Source organism: Rhinatrema bivittatum, chromosome 4 (genome assembly GCF_901001135.1).
Source record: "Rhinatrema bivittatum chromosome 4, aRhiBiv1.1, whole genome shotgun sequence".
NCBI classification, from domain to species: Eukaryota; Metazoa; Chordata; class Amphibia; order Gymnophiona; family Rhinatrematidae; genus Rhinatrema; species Rhinatrema bivittatum.
Genome location: NC_042618.1, coordinates 457,014,871 through 457,038,571, shown reverse-complemented (window position 1 = coordinate 457,038,571; position 23,701 = coordinate 457,014,871). Strand labels below are relative to the sequence as shown.

The following is a 23,701-nucleotide window of genomic DNA, read 5'->3' as shown; positions in this document are numbered from 1 at the left end:
ATGAGCTGAGCCAAATCCATGGAGTTAGCAATCTGTTATGGTTATGAGGTGTTAAAGTGGATTCTTGGATACTGCGGTGATGGCCACTCCCATGGGGAGGAGCCCCGGGAGGAACAGCAGTACTAGGCTAGACTCTACACGCACAGAGAGATAGCATTTATTGTACAGCTTGATGGTACTTCCAGGGGCGGACAGCAGTGAAGGTAGTCCAGTGAAGTAGTCCAGGGGTCCTCAGCAAAGGAGACCAGTCTCACAGTCGAGTAGGTGATAGGCAGCGTGGCGTAGCAGGGACAGGTCCAATGGAATCTCTGTTACTGCTACGTGAGTCCAATACAACTGAGTCTCTTTGCTCCAAGGGATCAGGTACTCGCTCCTCGAGGGCCTGCTCTCCCTGTCTCGGAGCTTCTCCTAATTCTACCTGGGACTCTGAATGCTTCTCATTGTGTACTCATAACTCTCAGTCTCTTTCCACTACAGCACATCCTAGCAGAGGATTTGCTGTTCCAGCGTTCTGTGGGAGACCTGCCCAGCCGGGCTCAATATCCACTACTCACTACTGCCACCTCTGGGGGTTTCCAAAACTGTTTAATAAAAGATTCAAATCTGTGTTTGTGTGTCCAGAGTCTAGCCTGACACCATGGTCCCTCACGGGACTGCCCCCCCCGTGGGTGTGGTCAGCTGCCACAGTGTCCAAGGATCCACCCAAACATCAATAACCATAACAGGCTGGAGGCATTCCAATCCTTGCTAACTCAGTTTCAGGCCGATGGCCCTATTAGGTATTCCCGCGCGATTCAGAAAACAAAATGTGCAGCCAAGCCGCATATTTTGCTTTCAGAAATTAGCGCCTACCCAAAGGTTAATTTCTTCCGGCATCGGGAAAGTGCACAGAAAAGCAGTAAAAACTACTTTTCTGTGCACCCTCCGACTTAATATCATGGTGATATTAAGTCAGAGGTCCCGAAGGGTAAAAAAAGTTAAAAAAAAATAAAATTTGAAGTTGGCCCGCGGCTGTCTGGTCGAAAACCGGACGCTCAGTTTTGCTGGCGTCCGGTTTCCGAGTCCGTGGCTGTCAGCGGGCTCGAGAACTGACGCCGGCAAAATTGAGCGTCAGCTGTCAAACCCGCTGACAGCCGCTGCTGTAGGCCAAAAGGAGGCGCTAGGGATGCGCTAGTGTCCCTAGCGCCTCCTTTTGCCCGTTTCTACCGCCGGGCCTCATTTAAATACTGAATCGTGCGCACAGGCGGACTTTACTGAATTGGCCCGTTTGTTAGCAAACGAAGTGCAGGCTAAATACCAGGATGTGATAACGTCACTCGGAGGGGGCAGTCCCCGAGGTTCCCGCCATGACGTGGATATAGACGTGGGTGGCGTGTGCGCGCACACCCTAGGAGGCCCTCAGGAAAATCATGGCGAACACCGTCACCATTGCCGATCTGGGGACGCCGGAGAAAGCGGCATGAAGACGCGGTAGCAGCCATCTTCCCAAGGCTTAAGGAGAGAGAAGGAAGAAAGGTGAGGCACAGAGGTCGAAGCCGTCTGAGACCGACAGACGCAACACCTACTATGGAACTTTCCTACACTTCCATCAATGCAACATTGAGATTATTAATTCTATCAATTTGTTCTCGCTGGCATTCCTAACAATATCCCTAAAAATCAGACAGCTGCCCTAAACAGATTTCTTTTTATGGATGAAAATCTGCTTATTGTTCCAGGCAGAAATTTGTGGGGTAACTAGTTACTCTACAATACCACATTGAGATAGTTTAATAATGGATGATATGAGGGATAAGTCAATTTTCAAAGAAATCTGTGGGTTTCTCCATGATCAGTGGTGAGAAAGCTGTCAGTGACTCTGTGGCTGCAAGCTTCCTACATCTGTGTTCTACTCTGTGTCACTTTTAAACATTTGAAACAGAAATTAAAGGCCTGGTTTATCTATTATGTATGTGCTTTTTGACATTTTAACACAACAGCTGGAGTGACAGGCATCAGAAAAGCTCCACTAACAATAGAAATGTGTTGTTAGTAGGTTGGCTCAGTGTACTGATTAAAAGGTAAGCAAGCAGTTTTGGCTTTTTGCATGCCGAGACCACGTTCAGCATTTTTTCTTCACCTTTCTCTCAAAGCGTTCTTATTACAATGAGGTGTGCAGCAGAAGTCACAGATGCATAGGAATCTGTCAATTCCAGGCTTGGGAAAACCTCAGAACAGCAGCTTTTGGCTATGGGGAAATGGATAATGAGGCTCATGCATATTCTGAGGAAATTGCTAATAGAATAAATCAGGCAGAGCTGGGGCTGCTCTACAAACCTGCATAAAGGGGAGTACTTGTTTTTTCCTGAGATATGCAGAGAATCTGAGCTGCATTTTACACACAGGATAGAATGATTTTATGCCCAGTGAATTTGGGTGAATTAATCCTCTGTGGAATTGTGCACCCTGTTGATAACAGTTGAAATATAATTGTGTACATATGAGAACTCTCGAGTCACTGGCTGCAGCATCTCAGGCATTGCTGCTTGGATGCCCAGTTTTTTCTCGTTTCCATGCAACATATATTAGATATAACAGAGACCTTAGTCTCTTCACTCATTGACAATTAATGTCACACCCCTTAAGAATTGTCCCAATACACAGCTCAACTGCATGTGCTTTCTTATTATCTTGCCTGAGCATTTCATTACACTTGAGAGAACAGGAAAATAATGCATACCCTATTTATCTTCACTTGAAAATATATACAGTGTTGGCTGTGAAATCATAAACAAAATGCATCCATGTGTCCTGCTTTTCTGCTCTAGATCAAAGCCTTACAAAATGGGCATTTTGGAACATGCACAGGAAAACATGAAGTTCCACGAAGAACTAAGAGAGTCAACAGCAGAATACTTGCACACAAATGCATATGTGCTTAGCCGGGATCCAAACCTTCAAGATCCCCGTGGACCCCCTGGCAATTTCCCGAAAATCTGGTGTTGATAGGACACTAAACACATAAATTATTGGGGTGGGAGTGCGTGAGAGTGTGTGTGTGAATGTGGGTAGCCACACATACACAGAATCTCATAAGTCTTCTTCCCTTTGGAAAGTAGGTAAAAATATTGAAGTCGGAGAAAGCAATGAACAGAAAAAGAGATGGCCAGTCATCAATCTTCAGCCCACTTAGACTGCGTGGCTGTAACAAAATGCAGTGTATGGTCAGGCAATCTCTCTCCTTAAAACTGAAACACTTAACTACACCCATGCATATGGAGGGATATATTACAGCCACTGGAAGTAGAATAATGCATCTTGTAGAGCCGACACTATCCATCATCCTTAAGTCAGGAAATAAGGGTTTGTCCCGTTCCCTAGATCAATATTCATGGAGCTCTTTCAGATTGCGTGCCTCCTTTTCCTAGGCCAGGCCTTCCCAAACCTGTCCTAGTGACACCACAACCAGTCAGGAGTTCAGCATATCCACAAAGAAGATCCAAGAGATAAATGTGCATATGGTCATTGGTTATCCCTCAAAAGTCATTATTTCTTCTCTTCCCACAGAAAGACATGCAGTATACATTTACTATTAATATTAGAAAAGTTACATGCAAATGGTAACATAACCCGTAGAAAAATTATGAACATTGGAAAAAGAATGTGCCATGCACTATAAGCAAATGATGTATTCTGCCCAACGCTATCTCACTTTCAGTATATTAGTCAAACCCTGCACAGTGAAGTGTACCTTTTGAAAGTCTTGCCCCCAACTCTTATTGGCCAGTGCCCCAAATCTCCTGCGCGCTGCTCCAGCCCCTCCCTCCTGTGTTCACGGTATTTCGAACAGCATGGAGGAAGACAGGAGGGGAGGGGCAGAGGCAGGAGCAGGAAGCCCATACAGAAGCGCTAGAGAAGAGCCTCTGCTCCCTTCCTGTCCACCTCCCCCTACAGGGCTCTTCTCTGCTGTGCTCTGTTCGCTTGGCGAGTCAGTGCCTCGGGCTTTATAGGACTGTGCATGTGCAGTAGGGACTTGGGACTCAGCCGACAGCAGAGGGGAAGAGGAAGGAGTCACCTAGAGTTCTAGTCAGGTGAGAATGATTGCAGGAAGGTGGAAGGGGGAACAGGACTGACAAGGCTTTATACGCTGCTGCTCCTGCCAAGCTAGGGGTGGGGCCTGCTTGAGCATACCAGGGATCAGGGGGGAGGTGTGGGAAGAGAAGACTAAACTTTAGAGAATCAGGCATGAAGGAGAAGGGGGAGAAAGACAGGAAGGGGGGTGGGAGAAAAGAGAGAGTGGGGACTTAGGACTGAGGTTGAGAAAGAGGGGGAAAGGGATCCTGGATAAGGGGCAGGATAATAGAGGGAAAGGGTTGCAGGAGAGAGAGAAACAGGTATTGGCAAGAGGGAGATGGGGAAATGACTCAGGAACAGGGAGACAGAGGTGATTAGGATTAAGGAGAGAGAGATATCTGGTGATGGGGAAGGGGGAGCGAGGATGAAGTACTGGATGGACTGCGAGAAAACTGGAAATGAGAGGGATGGAGATGGGAATGAGAGAGAAAGAGAGGACCCTGGATTTGGAGGTGAGGGAATCCTGAAAAATGATGGAGGAGAGACATGAGGAGGAGGAATGGGTAAAGGAGAGAATCAAAGCAGACAGATTGATGAAAGAGAAAGTATTAAAGTATCAACTCTGAAGGAAAGAGATAAGGAAGAAGAAGGCAGGAAGGAGGATACCAGAGAGAGAGAGGGAAAAACAAAAAAAGGAACAGAATGAGACATGCCGAGGCAGAAAAGCAAGGGCGGTCAGCAAAAGCTGGGAACTTTTATCACCTGATAAGAATATTAATAACGCCTCAGTGGAAAATATCCTGGGATGCAGTTCAAAGTCTCTGACCTGGACACATCTCTCATATAGAATTTACATACTGGGAACAGCTGGATTGTATCGGCTAATTTAACTTTTTCTGGGGGATGGTATAATTCTGTATACAGTACAGACCCACTATCACTGTGACATTTGTATTGGGCCCCCAAAATAGTGTTTGCTAATAAAGAATGCAGTTTTAGGTGTATTTTGGGAGTTCATGACTACAACCTTGCATGGGGACAGTCCACCACCCTTCCCCACCTCTCCTCCCCCCCATCAAAATGATCTCGCTTACTCGCTCGCTACTAGCCCTGCAGAGAAAAAGCGCCCCAGATTCTCCCACCAGAAAGCTGGTAACCTTCCCCTTTCCTCCCTGCTTCACGCCCACAGGACGAAAACAGCGCTTCTCTCCTGTGTGCACCTCCTCTGCCGGTCTGAGTCCGAGGTTTGAGGGTGTGGGGCCCTGTTACCTTCCCAGGACCCGCTGGCCCTACCTGTTTGGATGTCAGATTGAAGCGGATAGAACGAGGAGCACACAGGTAAAAAGGGCTGCTCTTCCTGCAGGTGGGTGTGGGGGAAGGTGCTAAGAATCATGCAAAAATTTGGCACGGTGTGCCATGAGGATAAACAAACTTGAAAGCGTGCCACGAAATAAAAAAAATGGTTGAGAAGCGCCGGGGAAGGGAACAATCTGTGCAGTCACAGGTACATTTTTTTCCCCCCCCTGATTCATCTCAGACTCCAGGAAGAAAAAAAGGCATCTGTTAACAAGGGAGGAAATCTGGTTCTGTATGTTCGAGATTAAAAGGAAATGCCAGAAAAATAAATAACAAAACAGAAGGGGCAATTAACAATGTCCACGCTGATTTAACGAAAGGCAACCACAGTAGCTGCACAGAACTGTCTCCATTTTACCTGAACAGCTGAGCAATTTCACAGTTTCTGGAGTGAGAACATGATCAGAAAAATGAGACACCACTCTCTAAAGAAGCAGCACAAGCCACCTGAGAATTGCAGTGTGAAACCTCATCTCATACAGTGCCAGAATATATTCAGGGATATTATGATATCTGTGGGCATCCAAGAGTGCAGACGGCTTAATATTTGCCTGTAGCACACTCAGCAGGCACCAGGCCTCCGTGCTCAGTCTAAGCTGCTGAGAACAGCAGAGGTAACTAATTTAATTATGATTTTCTTTTCCACAGAGCAGTGATCTTCATTATTTTTCAAGCAGAGAGGCCATGCTGGTGAAAAAATAAATAAATAAGAAAGGCTTCAACGTATGAGCCGGGACCATCCTTGGACAGAGCAGCTGGTGACTTGGACAAAGAGAGGTCCCGCTCCACTGATGCAGCTGACCAGAAGGGGGGGGGGGGGGGTGTCCCATCTAATAGTGAAGCAAGGCTGTTTGCTGACACTTTCTCTCCCTCAGCCCATCTTTCCTGCCTCTACACACACTTCCCCTAGCTCCTTTCCCCTAATAAGACCTCCAGGGCTCAACGTGTAGGAGATGAACCTTTTCTGTGGTCATAAATCTCAGTAAGGGTGGTGTAGAAAGTATATACCTGGATGGGTGTTCTAGCTTAAACACCATTGCTGCTGCAGATTGTCACTAATAATCACTTGGCACCAATCATGTTTGATGCTGGTCGCATCCATTTCCCATAGTTCTCCTCTTCTCTGTTTGTGAAAGTGTCCCTCGGTAAGGGAGGGACCCAGGAAGTAGTGTGGAAGGCCATCTATAAAAGCCATGAGGATTAAACAAAATAAAATAGATGCCAGATGACTTAGAAATGCTTTATTTTGATGGAGACGTATTAAAATTGCCCGACTCTGGCTGAGTTTCGCCACCTTATGAGTGGCTGCCTCAGGGGCCGTATACGTTTAAAATTGAAGTATCAAATTGCAGTCGTGCTTATTAAACGACACCTTATGACACGATGCTGAATCACCAGTATCCACTCAAAATATATAGAATATGCCAGTACAAATTATCATATTTAGAGCGAAAATATGCGCGATTGGTTGCGTCATCCACAAAGGGGGATGATACATTGAGTGGAGACTTGTCATTCAGTGACGGCTTGAAAGAGACGCGCCCTCCCCCCTTGTCATTCTCAGTCATTCAAACTACAGTCACCGATGTCCATCCACCGGGTGTGAGAGGGAAACAACAGGTCTCCTCTCACGCTAATTCTTCCCAGAGATTTTCCTTCCCTGAGCCAGGACTAGGGGGTCCAGAAAAAAAAGAAATCACCAAAACGTAAAATCCAAAATCCTTAACCAAATTGCAAAAAGCCTAATGCAACATAACCAGGAAGATTGTGGACTGGGGCATTCGGGCTGCAAGACCCAACCCACAAGAAACAGGGGAACAATGATATGTAAACCCCATCCCCAGGTGCGGATTGTAACCCGATGGGGTCATAAAAGAATTTCTAAGTCCCTTCGGGGCTGGATCCTCACCAGGCTAGCTCATTCAACTCAGTCTCTTTTCCCCCAGGGTGCGGATCCTTGGTTAGGTAGAGGAAAGTTAATCCTTTCAAGGTCTGAAGTGCTAGGGGTGCCTTACTCTTTAATCCTTTTCCCTGGGAGAGGGGTATTCACTCCTTTTTGCTCATTGTGTGCTGTAGTACCAATAAAACACGGGGGACTGGTTGTTAGTATCCAAAATAATTTTTATTGTACACAGAATACTGTGTACAATTCTGGTCGTCGCATCTCAAAAAAGATATAATTGCGATGGAGAAGGTACAGAGAAGGGCAACCAAAATGATAAGGGGAATGGAAGCGCTCCCCTACGAAGAAAGATTAAAGAGGTTAGGACTTTTCAGCTTGGAGAAGAGACGGCTGAGGGGGGATATGATAGAGGTGTTTAAGATCATGAGAGATCTTGAACGAGTAAATGTGAATCAGTTATTTACTATTTCGGATAATAGGAGGACTAGGGGGCATTCCATGAAGTTAGCAAGTAGCACATTTAAGACTAATCAGAAAAAATTCTTTTTCACTCAACTCACAATAAAGCTCTGGAATTTGTTGCCAGAGGATGTGGTTAGTTCAGTTAGTGTAGCTGGGTTCAAAAAAGGTTTGGATAAGTTCTTGGAGGAGAAGTCCATTACCTGCTATTAAGTTGACTTAGAGAATAGACACTGCCATTAGCAACGGTAACAAGGAATAGACTGAGTGTTTGGGTACTTGCCAGGTTCTTATGGCCTGGATTGGCCTCTGTTGGAAACAGGATGCTAGGCTTGATGGACCCGTGGTCTGACCCAGTATGGCATGTTCTTAATTACAATCTCTTCCACCTTCTAGGGCTTGGATAAGTGGTATCCCCAGGTGGGCAGGGTATTCCTTTTTGGAAAGGGAGAAAACCTCTTCCTAAAACTGGCAAAACTGTCACTGCACAGAGAGTTCAACCCTCTCTCCCCCCCCCCCCCACGGGTGAAGACTCCAGATGGGGATCCTCGAGGTTCTCAAACTTATCACAGTTAGCAGGTATTCTTTTGTGTATCTCTTCCTTGGTTCGGGACTCCAGATGGCAGGGATCCGCTTCAGAGCAAGCAGCTCCAGATGTACCAGGACTCAGGCAGAAAAGGGGGCAAAACTCTTCCACCTGGCCAGCAACAAAAATCGGTATTCCCCAACTCAGAATGAACTCGAGAGGATGCTGCAGCCACCATTCCTCCGTTTCCTGGGACGGTCACAGTGAAGCAGGTCTTCGGCTAACCAGGGCCTCCCCGAAGACAGGCTTCTCCAAGACCTCTCCCCAAACAACACCTTGGGGTCTTACAGTCCTCTCACAATATAAAAAAAACCCAAAACCCAGCACAATCCTAAAAACAGAACCCGAGGCAAGCACCCTATGTCTAATGAATGGGCTACAGGAGTGGAATCCCCGACCCGACCCAAAGGTCCCAGGCTAGATGGAGCCCAAGCTTCAAGGTCATGTGTGGCCAAAATAATATATAAAAGGGTGAAAAAGAAAAAGAAAAAAAGAACGAAATTCATAATAGTGCTACCAATAGTAATTAGAATTATAGGGTACAGAATGGTTAATAATATGGACAATTACCAGGTTCTGGTGCTGCTCTGCATTCTCTCTGGTCTTGGCATACAAAGAACAGCACTATGCTGGGGTTACCAGTTAAGAGTACAAAATGCCTTCAAGTCATGCAAAATATGGTAGCAAGACTTATTTATTCATGCCCAAGAAGAGTGAGTGCAGCCCCACTTCTAAAACAACTACATTGGTTGCCAGTATAACTTAGATGGCGCCATCTGCGAAGAGGATGCACCGGTGTTAATTTACTCTGGCATGACCCCAGCGAATGTTGTCATTAGAAGAAGACAAAAGCTGTAAGAAGAGGATCTTTGAGGCCTGGGGCCTGACCCTAGGCTGAGGCCCAAGCATCGGGATCCAGACTCTGGGCCAGGCTGCAGGCCTGTGCCTGGGCCCTGGCCCAGGCATCAAGATCCAGCCTCTGGGTTGGGCCTTGGCATTGGGCCTGGCATCAGGAGCTGACTTACGAACCAGCCCACAGCGTCGGGCCTGGGTCCTAGCCGAGGCCGAGGCACAGGCATTGGGACCCAGTATCTGGACCAGGCCCCAGGGTTAGGACCTGGACTCCGGTTTCAGCAAGGCCCCGGCATCTGGCCTAGGCCGAGGCGTTGGGACCAGGCCTCCAAGCCTTGGCCTTGCGTGGAGTCTAGGCCGAGGTTGCAGCAATCTACCATGGCTTTGACCTGGGCCTAGGCAGCAGATCCCTACTAGATCAGACAAGTGAGGGCCAGGGGGAATCCTGGTTCTGGCATTTTTCTGGGTGGGAGAAATGGGTGGTGGGGTCAGAAGGCCCAGTTTCCTTTTATTTTTTTTTTTAATGTTTGATTCAGTTTTTATAAATGAAAGAAATGAACATTAAACTAATTGAAATTCATTCAGGAGAAACCTCCTGAAAAAAACCCACCCCTAAATAGATTTACCCCTGCACATCCCTATTATTAAGTCAAATTTGATCATGTTGTGATCACTATTGCCAAGTGGCTCCAAAACTGTTACCTCTCGCACCAAATCTTATGTTCCACTATGGACTAGGTCTAAAATAGTTTCCCCTCTTGTTGGTTCTTGTACCAGCTGCTCCATGAAGCAGTCATTTATTTCATCTAGGAACTTTCTCTCTCTAGCACGTCCTGATGTGACATTCATCCAGCCAATACTGGAGTAATTGAAATCACCCATTACTGTGCTACTGATTTTGTTAGCTTCCCTAATTTCTTTTAGCATTTCATTGCCTTTAGTTCATTCTGGCCAGGTGGATGGTAATACAACCCCACTACTATTCTAATCCCTTTTTCACCTGGAATTTCTGTCCATAAAGATTCAACATTGCATTTTGTTTCCTGCAGAACTTTAATCCTGTTTGACTCAATGTTCTCTTTAACATATAAAGCCACCCCTCCACCAAATTGATCCAACCTATCATTTTAATATAATTTGTATGCTGGTATCACAGTGTCCCATTGGTTATCTTCCTTTCACCACGTCTCTGGGATGCCAATTATATTAACCTCTTCATCTAGTGCTATGCATGCTAACTCTCCCATCTTATTTTTCAGACTTCTAGTATTTATATACAAACATTTCAAAGTATGTTTCTTGTTTGTATTAACAACCTGCTCATCAGTTGATGGGGTAATTTGGAAGCTTTCTACTCTGTCTGCACTTTAAGGCACCTGGGCCACTTTAGCATTTATTGCAGCTTCTCTACTGGGATACCCTAATTTCTCTGTTCTCTTAGTATCCTTCAAAAGATAAATTATTCCGAACCATGTGCTTCTGAGCGACTATTGGCTTTCTTTCATTATCTAGTTTAAAAGCTGCGCTATCTCCTTTTTAAAGGTTAGTGCCAGCAGCCTGGTTTCACTCTGGTTAAGGTGGAGCCCATCCTTTTGGAAAAGGCCCCCCTTCCCCAAAATGATGCAGATTTCCTAATAAACCTAAAATCCTCTTCCCTGCACCATTGAGACGCATTGAGACTCTGCAGCACTGCCTACCTCTGGGGTCCTGCACGTGGAACAGGGAGCATTTCTGAGAATGCTAACCCGAAGGTTCTGGATTTCAAGTTTCTGCCTAAAACCCTAAATTTGGCTTCCAGAACCTCCTTCCTGCACCTTCTTATATCATTAGTATCCACATATACCAAGACATCTGACTCCTCCCAAGCAGTATCTAAAATCCTATCTCTGTGACGTCTGCCACCTTTGCGCCAGGCCGGCATGTTACCAACTGATCCTCACGAACACTAGCCTCCCAGCTAACTACATTCTTGATAATCGAACCACCAACTACAATGGCCATCCTAACCCTTCCCTTTTGGGCATTTGCCTCTGGAGACATGTCCTCAGAGTGAGAGGATACTACATCATGGACACATCCTAGCTACAGGATTGCTTCCAGCCTCACCGAGGTGATGCTTTCCTTCCAGGTGACATTTCTCCTTCAAGGCAGCACAGGGGCTGCCAGATTGGAGGTGGGTCTGCTCTACTATGTCCCTGAAGGTCTCCTCTGTACCTCTCTATCTCCCTTAGCCCCTCCAGGTCTGCCACTCTAGTCTCCAGAGACCTGACTTGTTCTCTGAGTGCTAGGAGATCTTTGCACGTAGTGCACATATACAGTTCTCACCAACTGGGAGATAATCTTACATATGGCACTCCATGTAGAAGACTGAATAGCTTCCCTCTTGCTGCTGGATTACTATTTGCATCTTAATTTTGTTGATTTGTTATCAAGTTACAATTTCTAAGGGAGTAGGGATGTTAAGCTAATCTAAAGTACTTTTAGTCTATTGATTTATTTTATATTTGTCTGTCAATAACCCTCAGAACGCTACAATTAATCTACTTATAACTACTTACTTACCTACCTTATTGACTCTTCTTTTGAATTAAATTCCTTATGTATCAAATCAGTAGTACATTTATAAAATGTTTTGAGGCACACACACAGTCTCTTCTGCTGCAAGGGGCCTCTGGAAGCTGGGACTGTAGAGACTGCACACTGGATAGCTCATGGTGACTTCTGGAGTCCTCTCCCAGGGACTGCTGGGTAAAGTCTTCTTCTGCTGCAAGGGGCGAAGGGCCTCTGGAAGCTGGGACTGTAGAGACTGCACACTGGATAGCTCATGGTGACCTCTGGAGTCCTCTCCCAGGGACTGCTGGGTAAAGTCTTCTTCTGCTGCATGAAGTGCAGGGCCTCTGGAAGCTGGGACTAAGGAGACTGAAGCCTAGCTATCTTGCAGTGACTTCTGGAGTCCTCTCCCAGGGACTGCTGGGTAAAGTCTTCTTCTGCTGCAAGGGGCGAGGGGCCTCTGGAAGCTGGGACTGTAGAGACTGCACACTGGATAGCTCATGGTGACTTCTGGAGTCCTCTCCCAGGGACTGCTGGGTAAAGTCTTCTTCTGCTGCATGAAATGCAGGGCCTCTGGAAGCTGGGACTAAGGAGACTGAAGCCTAGCTATTTTGCAGTGACTTCTGGAGTCCTCTCCCAGGGACTGCTGGCTCAGGTATGCAGATCAGCCTTCCAGTGCTCTTTGCTTCTGCTGACTACTCCTTTCCCTATTTAAAGCAGCATCCTTCTGGCTTTTACTGCTGCCTTATCTACCTGTCTGTTCTCCTTAAGATCATCCAATATGATCCCCCCCAGATCCCCCCCTTGTTTTGAGCAAAGAACTTCACCCCCCCCCCCTCCCCATGCATGCACACACACACACACACAATACTGCTCCCTTGGGGTTTCCAATCCAAATGCACAACACTGCAGATTTTTTAGCATTAAATTTTAGCTGCCAGGCTCAAGACCATTCCTCAAGATTCACTAGATCCCACCTCATGTTTTCCAAACCTTCCAAAAATGCAAACCTTTCCTGATAGCCTTTCTTCGATATCGCTTATAAAAATGTTAAACAGATAGAGACTGAGGACAAATCACTGCTGACCACTGTAAATTATCTTTCCTCAAAGCACATTTGGTTTACCATTAACCTTTGTTGGCCCACACGTCACCAATTTCTAACCCCATCAGTTATTTTAGGGCCGGTACCCAGGGTGCTCTGTTTGTTTATAAGTTGCCTATGTGGAACTGTGTCAAAGGTCTTACTGAAATACAAGGCTACTGCATCTTGCTCTCTTTTCTGATCATCCAAAGAAATGTATTAAATTTGTCTGAAAAGACCTACCACTTGTAAAACCATGGTGCCTCGGAACTTGTAATCCACTGGATTCCAGAAACCGCGTGATCCCTTGATTTAGCAGTGATTTCATTAATTTACATACTACCATGGTCAGACTAACTGGTCTATAGTTTTCAGACTCCTTTTTACTTCCACTTTTGTGAAGAAGAACTAACTGTCTGCTTCTTATCCTTTGGAAGTACTCCTGACTCTTAAGAAACATTAAAACGGGCACACAGCAGAATTGCCAGAACTTCTCTAAGTTCCCTCAGTACCCTTGGACGAATCCAGTCTGGTCCCAATCACTTTATATACTTTTAGTTTTCCTGGTTCCTCGTGAACAGTCTTCTGATAATTGCTTGAAGAATACTTCACTTTCATTCCTATTTGTGATAGTTTTCTGTGGTCCTACTCCAAGCCCTTCCTCATGAAACACACTGAATTTAAGAAATTCTTCTTTCTCCTTGTCAGCTTCGATATATTTCCTCCTTTACCTTGTAGTCTTGCAATCCCATTTTTACACTTTTTTCCTATCACTAACATATCTAAATAGTTTTGTCCCCTCTCCCTGTTTCACTACATACTCTATTTTTTCTTCCATTTGCATCTTCGATCTCCTATTTTCCCAGCTTCTCTTAGCTTTTCTAGTTTCTCCTCCTCTAGCTCCTCCTCTTCCTAGGATGATTTCTCCTCCACTTCCAGGGCTGCATACTGGTTCTTTAGCTCAAGGGAGTTAGGATTTAGGGCCTAGTGACTATGCTAATCTGAGTCCAGCATCACCTTCCCCTATGCTTGATTATTTCATCTTTGATGCCTCAATAAGCATTTTATCAATGCAGACTTCATTGTCATCTCTCTAAGTTTCACAACCTATTTTCTAAGGTAGTCAACCTGCAGATACCTTTCACATTGAACCAGTTCCTCATTGTGGATCAAGATATCCATCTGGACTGCAGGTAAAGTAGTAATAGTGGTGACAGCTTTGGTGATAGGATATTTCCCAGTCACCCTTCTGGGGTAATGTTTTTGAATAGTTGATTTAGCACCTAACGACAGGAATGAACCGTATTCTTACATCAGGGTATGTTGAGTATGATCTCAATCCTTCTGCTGTTAGGAGCTTTTGGTACCTATTGAAAGAAATGAGAAAGATCTACCAAGCCCCTTCCTTTTCCTCAGCTGCAAATAAAATCAGCTAGCCTTTGAATCTATCTTCCATCTCCACCCTCAGAACACTTGTTTGTACTCCTGATTGCGTGCTTACTTGTTGTTTTAAAATATGGCGTGGTTTAACTTCTCTTTTCAGACGACAATATACATTTATCTATTAAATATGTAGTATAGTGTGGCTCCCTTTGTAAATCATGTTGCTTATGGAATAAAAGTAAATCATATGAGCTAGAAATAATAATCACAAAGATCTAATAAGATGCTCCACTCACTCCCCCTGAGATTTACTTAAATTTTGCTGTTTGCAGATGACCAAAATTTGATCTAAATCACTTATTTTCTTTCCTCTTCCCAGTACAAAGCAGTATATTTTCCAACCAATGACAAATAGTTCTTTTTAATCTGTTTTCCAATTATTTATAATAGATGTATTATTTCTTTTAGTCAAGATTAATTTTGTACTTTATTTGTGTGAGGCTATTAATTGACTCCAGTTATGCACAATTACTTTCCTCTAAACCCCTAAAAGAGAGTAGTCTACATACCAAGCATGAACAAGGGTTTATTTTACACTTATTTGTCCAAAGCACTAGTTGGTTCCTATTATGTAAATGTTCTCCCTGGCTCTTAGTTGGAAAATGTAGATTTATAAAAGTGGAAGTGTATGGGTGGGAAAAAAGAAGCAAGGAACCTGTTGCGTCAGTCGCTGCTCGACGCCCTCACTCCACCCTCCTTACCACTGTGGCGACTCCCTCCAGGCCTGACGGATGGTTTGCTGCCGCAGCGTCTTCTTGCCGTCTTCCTCCGGCATCCCCGGAGCAGCACGACACTGTGGATCTGCCATGTTCCTGATGATGAAGGGCGCACGCTCTGAATGATGTACCAGCAAGGGCGTGAACCTTGGGGGCATCCCCCTGAACTGAGGTCATCCACTTCCAATATAAAAGGTCTCAGAAATTGCTAACGGATTGAGTTAGCAAAGGGTTTCGTTACCTAAGCTACTCTGCCTCCTCGGACTTACCAGGGGTACCCACTCCTCGAGGGCCCATGTTCCTGAACACTCTGAAGATTCTCTACTGCCTGGAAGCTATCACAGATATAGACAATTGTGAGTTACCATCGCTCTCTCAAAGCTTTCCCTGGAACCAGGTACTCGCTCCTCGAGGACCTAACCTTTTCCAGCTACTGAGCTTTCTAAAGACCTTATGTGAGATCTATCATCCAGATCTGGCTATGAACACAGTGTACCTGTCTACTCACTATCTATAGTTTCTCTACAGCTCAGCAACCCTGGGATAGTGGTTCCAGTACCTGAGGGACTTCAGCCCTGTCGGGTGTAGCAGCTCACTACTGCCACCTCTGGTGGTTCTACTACCTGTCTAATAAAAGAATTCTGTGTCTGTCTCCATACTCAAGCCTAGCCGGTGGTCCCTCTCAGGATATCCTCCTGGGGGCACAGTCATCTGCCATTGGCCCAAGGATTCACCTATCTACATTCCTCTACAGCTGAGTGTCCTCTCCAAGCACTCCGCTGGTAACAGATGGCTGCTCCTTTCCTACCAGGAGTCTTCAGCAACAGATTCATAACAGCTTGCTAACTCCACCTCCTTCTGGAGCTAGTACACAATAGATTGCTACTCCTAGCTCTAACACGGAGCTTTCCTAACAAGAATGCTAACTCTTCCCCTTCATAGGAGTTTAACAATAACAGAGTGCTTGCTCCTCCCTCCAGAGGAGCTCGCACATAACAAGATTGCTAACTCCTCCCCTCTCAGGAGTGGTAGCATAAGAGATTGCTAACTCCCTAGCAGATACCTAATAGATTGCTAACTAGGGATGTGAATCGTGTGATCGATTGTCTTAACGATCGATTTTGGCTGGGGGGGGAGGGAAATCTGATTGTCATGTTTTTGTTTTTTTTTAAATCGTAAAAAATCGTAAATCGGGGGAGGGCGGGAAAACCGGCACACCAAAACAACCCTAAAACCCACCCCGACCCTTTAAAACAAATCCCCCACCCTCCCGAACCCCCCCAAAATGTTTTAAATTACCTGGGGTCCAGTGGGGGGGGGGGGGGGTCCCCGGCACGATCTCCCACTCTTGGGCCATGGCTGCGTTAATAGAAATGGCACCAGTGGCCCTTTGCCCTTACCATATGACAAGGCAAAGGTAGCGCCGGCGCCATTTTGGTTCCTGTCACCCGACGTCACGAGTGCAGGAGATCGCTCCCGGACCCCCAGGGACTTTTGGCCAGCTTGGCGGGGCCTCCTGACCCCCACAAGACTTGCCAAAAGTCCAGCGGGGGTCCGGGAGCGACCTCCTGCACTCGCGCCGTATTGCCAATATTCAAAATGGCGCCGGTGCTACTTTTGCCCTCACTCGCGGGAGATCGCGCCAGGACCCCCCCACTGGACCCCAGGTAATTTAAAACATTTTGGGGGGTTCAGGAGGGTGGGGGATTTGTTTTAAAGGTTCGGGGTGGGTTTTAGGATTGTTTTGGTGTGCCGGTTTTCCCGCCCTGCCCCCTCCCCCGATTTACGATTTTTTGACGATAAATCGGGGGAATTGTTATTGTATCGCGGCTCTAACGATTTTTGACGATTTAAAATATATCCGACGATTGTTTTAAATCGTCAAAAAATGATTCACATCCCTATTGCTAACTCCTATCTGATGTCTCCGCCCATCCGGCATCAGATCTACTTCAGAACCAACTCCATCACACTTTCAAACAGCCAAATAATATGCTTTTAAAAACCGCTCACACTCCAAAACAAAAAGAAATATTCTCCAATGCACAATCCCCCATCAGCAAGCAATAGTTTAACAAGCTTAAGGATTCACAGTTTTTATCCAGTGCCAAGTCCTGCTCTGGGCAGCTCGTTTCAGCAGCAGCTCCCTCAAGATGGAAGTTTATTCTGTCTTATTTGTGTGTTGCAGGGACAAGATCTAACCCTTGTAACGGTTTTGTAGCAACTTGTAACCTCTTGAGGCACAGGGGCTGTGAAACTGTGGGAATTTATTTATTTTATTTAGAACTTTTCTATACCGACTTTCCAATAACAGAATTACTGATCAATTCGGTTTACATTTTGAACAATAACAGTGACAAGCAAATGTCTTACAGAGAACAGAAGAATGTGTTCTGTTCTTGTACCATTGTAGCTACATAGGGACACTTGGTATCTGGCAGAGGTCGTGTGCATGTGCATGTGCATTACCGTGACCCGAAAAGGTAAACCCAAAGTTCACCTCGGAAACTGTGCAGGAGAACACTGGAGGGGAAACAGATGTGGGGGTATGGGACATTAAGCTATTTGCAGAATAAAGGAAAATGTGTGTACTGGTGTCAGGAGCTGACTACTGTCTGCATGCAGAATGGCAGAGGTGAGACAGAGAAAAACTGTGTATAAGGAGTGGTTGGAATACTGGATATTTGGAGAAGGCTAGGACTCTATCTGGAAGACATTTTATAAAATACTTATAACCTATTTGCATGTAATGAAACATATGCTTGCCGTTATGATTCAATACTAATAAAAGATGAATTATCTGTAAAATTCTAAAAAGAAAAAAAAAAGTCTTCCTATGTGTTTTCTGAGACATATATTACAGAAAAGGGATCCGGGAGAGAAGCTCACTCTCCTGAAGGTTTAGCCACAGCAAGCAGTCTAATCTAAAAATAAAGATAACTAATTAAGGAATTGAAACCCTTTGGAATAAGGAACAGTAAGGCAGAGGCTAAACACGGTTAACCCAAGTGACCCTCCAAACAAGTCCTGTGATGATTCACACGTCACACAAACACATCTTTATACAAACAAAGGGGGACAGAGAAACAGTGGCTGGAAGTAGTGGCCAGCAGAAGTGTAGGAGAGGCAAGGGTGGGCTGGTTGGGATGGGGCAGAGGCAACTTAGAAAGTGATTGGAGTTATAGACAGGGATATCCATTCATTTGAAAGGAATAAGGAAGCAGAATAAAAAAAAAAAAACCAGTCATTTTCGATTCGATTTGCTTCCAATGAAACAAATCCCTAGAAGTTCCAAAAATCCTAAACATTTTCAGGTGTTTTTACTTTGACAAAAAGCACACACCATTTACTGAGAAATGTAAAAAAAAATGTATCACCCACCACACTCTGTCACCCCCTTACCCTCTGACGCCCACCAACATGCCATGTCTGAAGCCTACCTAGCTGGAGCCAAACGCAGCTGGGGCCTTCACGGGCCTCTCTAACCCCCAGTCTCTTACATGAGTCAGGGTCCCCCCTGCCATGGGTGTCTGGCATGAAAAAAGGGACATGAGCGATCCCCACTTGCTCCTGCTCTGTTGGCATCTATTTAAAAATGGCACTGGCTTATCCCGAGACTTGCGCCAACGTGATGACAGAATGACACTGATATCAGGTCAACTGCCACCATTTTCTTCATGACCATGCTTGTATGGGAAAATTACAAAAACATAAGCTTTATTTAAATTTATTTAACTTTAGTAAATGGTAACTGGTTTTCAACCAAAGTTAGGAATGGAAAAAGAGGAGTAAACTGGAGAGCCTTAAGGACAAAGAGCCATACGTTTCTTTATCCTTGCTGAAAACATGGTGGCGTGGGCCATCCATTGCTCATACCATGTGACAGGGGCCGACCAATGGCACTGGTAGCCCCTGTCACATGGTAAGGGCAAAGAGCCAGTGGCGCCATTTTGATTACTAGGCCTGAGGGGGGAGATCATTCCTGGGAGTCCCGCTGGACCACCAGGGACTTTCAGCAAGTCTTGGGGGGGGAGGGGGGTCTGTAATTAATTAAATTTGAAGGTTTGGGGTGGGTTTGGAGTTTTGTTTTTTTTTTTTAAATGTGCCCTTTCTCCCCCCCCCCCCAAAAAAAAAAACCAATAGGAAAACCACATGAAATTTTGTGGGTTTTCCTTTCGTTTTGTTAGCCCCCGAAATGCAATGAAATAGGAAATAAAGACAATATTTCCTATTTCATTGCAAACGAATGCACATCCCTATTATTGGACAGTGTAAGGAAGTATCCTAAAGAAAAGTTTAAAGAGGTTAGGGCTGTTCAGCTTGGAGAAGCGTCAGCTGATGGGGTTTCTGACTCAAGTCTATAAAATCATGAGAGGTCTAGAATGGGTAAATGTGAATCGGTTATTTCATCTTTCAGATAATAGGACTACAGTACACTCTATAAAGTTAGCATATAGCACATTTACAACAAATCGCATAAAATTATTTTTCACTCAATGCACAATTAAGCTCTGGAATTTGTTGCCAGAGGATGTGGTTAGGGCAGTTACTGTAGCTGGGTTTAAAAAAGGTTTGGATAGCTTCCTGGAAAATTCCATAAACTGCTATTAATCAAGTTGACTTAGGGAATAGCCACTGCTATTACTGGCATGAGATCTATTTAATGTTTGTGTACTTGCCAGGTACTTGGAAACCTGTATTGGTCAGTGTTAGAAACAGGCTGCTGGGCTTGATGGATCCTTGGTCTGACCCAGTGTGGCAACTTCTTAAGTTCTTACGAGACAAAAGTGTGTCACCCTTAGCTAAAGGATACCAAGAAAAACCCACTGACAGCCGCCGCTCCGGGCCAAAAGGAGGCGCCAGGGGGGAGGGGGGAAATGCAAGCAGGGGGGTGACTTACTAGTGCAAACTGTAAATGAAATAGCACAAGTCTTATACAAACAATCAGGGGGCTGACTTACCCATGCAACACACATTATTACCAATAACCATGACACATGCAGCGCTCGCTACTACAACGGCAGAGAGCAATAGGAAATTGATCTCAAACAAGTAATCTACAAGGCCCAGATCCTGAATCAAATAGGACGTGAGCTTGCTGGACAGCCGAGATGGGCAGTTGTGTCCTTTTTCTACCATCATTTCCTATGTTTCTTAAAAAAAGAATAAAAAGATACCAGCTGAATCCTTTTGGTTGAACTAACTTCCTACAGTGCTGGATTCCCCGTTCAGAGTTAACGCTGCCTTCCTCAGGTCAGGACAGCTCGGCGATAAGGTCTCAGCTGATGATATCCTTCTTTCTTTATTCGCCACAAACTTTCATGTCTGCACTGGCGAGACCCAGCACGCGCGCAGCCAGACCGCTCTGTGCAACTCCAGAGCCCGGCGGCGAGCCCCACTCGTGTTTGCACCGACGGGGGGGGGGGGGTGAAAGTGAGCCGTCCGGTGCGGTTCGACGCCTCCTCCTCTGCAAAAACCTTTTCCTTACTTTTCTGCCAGGGCTGGGGACGCTGCAGCTCGAGTAAACCGACGCCGCGTGGCGTTGGGGCACGTGGGAAGGCGAAGGGGACCGGGCGCGGCTCCGGGCCGGGAGAGAGAGTGAGCGCGCGCGCGCGAGAGAGAGGGGAAAGTCCGGCAGGGAAGATGCGACCCCCGCTCGCGCTCCTGTGGTGGCGCCGGCGGCTGGGGCAGAGCCGGGGATTGCTGGGCGCGCGACCCTCCTCCTCCTCCTCCTCCTCCGCACTCTACGAGCCGACCTTCAGGCGCTCGGTGCACGACCCGGAGAGCCTGTGGGGCGAGGCGGCCGGGCGCCTCCGCTGGTTCAAGCCCTGGAGCGTCACCCTGGACGGCAGCAAGCCCCCTGCCACCGGCTGGTGAGTGCCAAGCCCCGCTCCTCCCCCGTGAGCCGCCGGGGCGCGCAGTGCTGGCTCGGGAAGCTGCTGGCAGGCTGCCCCCGTCCAGGCCGCGCGGGGAGAGGGAGAGGGAACTTTTTTTTCTGGAGGGGTCCGCAGGCTGCTTCCGGCTTCGGCTCCCCGCACTTTTCCCGGGACCGTGCAGCCGAGAGGGCCCGGGGGTGGCGGGCACAGCGGTGAGCAGCCTGCAGCCCAGCTGCCAAACTCCTTTGCTGCGTCCAAGGCCCCAGGGCATTAGCACCCCCCCCCCCCTTTGAATAAATTGCCTTTGCTCCGCTCAAACCCTCCCTTTTTGAAAGAAGAAAGGAAGGGGCTTAGTCGCCCATGGCCACCAGTTTGGCGGCCAAAGTTGCAAATGCGCCTGCTGCCCTCTTGCCGATGTGGTTTCAAAGGCCAGGGGGTTGTTAGGACCCCTGGAGAAGGGGAACAATTCTAGGTTGGGGCAAGGTCCCCCGGGGGGCTGAGGGCCGGCTGGGCAGATAAAGGGCGGGCAAGAAAGAGACTTAGAGGCAGCTCAGGGGGTGGAGAGAGCAGAACAACTTCAGCGAGGCAGAGAAAGTTAAAAACCCATCGACCTACCACGTCAGCATTTCAGGATCAAATCTGAGGAATATGCATCTGGATCTCATCACAGCAGTAAAGGGTGGCAGCTCGTGGGTCATAATCATGATATTTAAAATTGGGGTGCTCAGGGAGCACTGGGACTGGTAGTGAGCTTACATAACTGTATTCTCCAGTCACCCAGTGCCCCCCTTGCACTGGGTGACTGGAGAGTAAGTAATACATGCAGTTATGAAACCGCAAATAAAGGTGACTCATGTGGTTGAAATAAAAATTGGTAGGGACAGCACAGCATAGCTGGATGAGGAGCAAAATGTGGATAATAATAATAATAATCATGAAGGAAGAAGCTCGTCTCCTTGGAGGCGAGTGCTGTATAAGTATTAGTTTTGTTATTCCTGTGTTTTAAGTTGATATTAAAGCTTTCACACTTACTGTAAAACATGTAGCAGCAGGGACTTGGGGGGAGAAGTGCCAGTCAGTTGCACTGTCGATTCAGAAAAGTAAAGAACACTTCACCTCCTTGTGCTTTTCCAGGATTCACCCCATTTTATGCCACCCTCCCCCCTTTATTCACTTCACAATCTCACCCTGCATATGGGAGCTTTCACCCCCCTCCTCCAAGATTCATCCTCTCTTGCGCTGGCCCCATCTCTTATCATCAGCATTCATTCCCTCTTCACCTTATCGCCTATAAACATTTAGCTCCCCGCCCTCCCCATAAATCATCACCCACAGCTCCCTGGTTTGTGCTCCAGGGTGTCCTCTTCCCTCACTCCCACTCTGCTCTCAGCTGAGTCCAGAGTCTTGGAATACCAGGCAGCTGCACGCTGAGCTGTGTCTGCTCCAGCCCCTCCTCTCCTGCTACCCTAGCCCCAACATGCTGCCTGTTGATAGGGGGACTGTGGGGCAGAAGAGGAGGGGGTGAGGCTGGTTCAGACAGAGCAGGAAAGAAAACATTCTCCCCTCTTCTCTAAGCCATCCTTCCTATTTCCTGGAGGGGTGGAGCTGAAGAAGTAAACAGCGATTTGGGTCACTGGCCAATTGACAAATATGTTTAGTTATTTGGTATTCATCCAAAGGAAATCTGATGTCGCTAAGGATCGGGGCGGATTGCAGGAAAATATCAGCCCGGGAGATTTTTTCAAAACTGGCCCAAGGGGTATCTTATTCCCTTGTGCACTTTCTCTGCAACACATGCATCAACACGCCGAGTCAACTCTGAAACCTGGCAAAAGTATGCCCAAATATCTCCAAAATAAATGTCACATTTTCCCTAAATAACTAAGAAATAGAGCATACTCTAGACAAGCAGTGAGGAAACTAAGCTGGTCTAGACTAAGCAAATCAGTTGGAGTAATAGCACAAATCTGCTTAGCAGAATAACTTCTCAGTCATACATGACAGACAGATCCTCATCAAATACAAAATGAAGAGATAATAAAGTATAAATAGAAACATGCAGATAAAAACTGAACTTGAAACCGCAACAAACCAGACTCTGTATGGAATGGAAAAACAAATATAATTTCTCACTAAACATCGAGCAATAACATTAAGAAATATAAAGCATCAATCATAATAGTAAAACCAAACTCATAAAAAGAATAAATATTTCCAAACAGCTGATGAAAAGATCATCCAATGATTACAAACTTATAACATTGTTTTTTAATTTCCCAAACATCAATAACATATTTCAAAATATCAGACACTGCAAACACCCCCCAATAATTAAAATTAAAGCTAAAATAAATCCCCTGCTCTCCGTACCTGGGAACTTTAGATTGCAATCACTCTGAGATTGTCATGGATTAATAAAGGGTGGGAAATATGCACAACTTTGTTCTCTCTCTAACACATGTTCAAAGCGCGTTCAGCACTACTTAGCCGGATAAGTAGGACTTATGTGGTTAAGTAGTGGCCGCTGTATATGCGCTTACATTTAGTGGCTGCTGCTTAGCCACATTAGTCCCTTATATGGTTAAAACGTTAGCTGCATAAGTTGTGGGACGGCAGTGGGTGGAGTGACTTAGCCGCATAACTTATACAACTAAGTAGCAATATTTTGTCTTAGCCGCATAAGTTTACCAGCTAGTTAGATGGTTATAACTGATACGGCGAAGTACAAATATACATGCACATATTAAGTGACAAAGCCATGCTGCTGAATATACTGTGTAATTTAGCCAGTAAGTTATATCTGGCCAAGTTACTTAAACGGCC

The 23,701-nt window shown here is 46.0% G+C and overlaps 2 protein-coding genes across 4 annotated transcripts in view; one reads left to right on the top strand and one right to left on the bottom strand.

The window, feature by feature from the left end:
• The window catches only part of LOC115089123 (protein lin-7 homolog A), a 132,656-nt gene extending 110,531 nt beyond the window's left edge, over window positions 1–22,125 (bottom strand). The window contains exon 1 of the mRNA XM_029597111.1: window positions 21,911–22,125. The gene's annotated coding sequence lies outside the window, so the exon portion shown is untranslated. The remainder of the gene's footprint in view (window positions 1–21,910) is intronic.
• Window positions 20,442–23,701, top strand: part of ACSS3 (acyl-CoA synthetase short chain family member 3) — a 178,453-nt gene continuing 175,193 nt past the window's right edge. Inside the window, exon 1 of one of the 3 annotated variants that reach the window (XM_029597103.1) lies at window positions 20,442–20,875. In XM_029597103.1, the coding sequence (XP_029452963.1) occupies window positions 20,646–20,875 (230 nt within the window). In that variant the 5' untranslated portion in view covers window positions 20,442–20,645. The remainder of the gene's footprint in view (window positions 20,876–23,701) is intronic. The other 2 variants (XM_029597104.1, XM_029597108.1) reach the window with 2 other exon arrangements.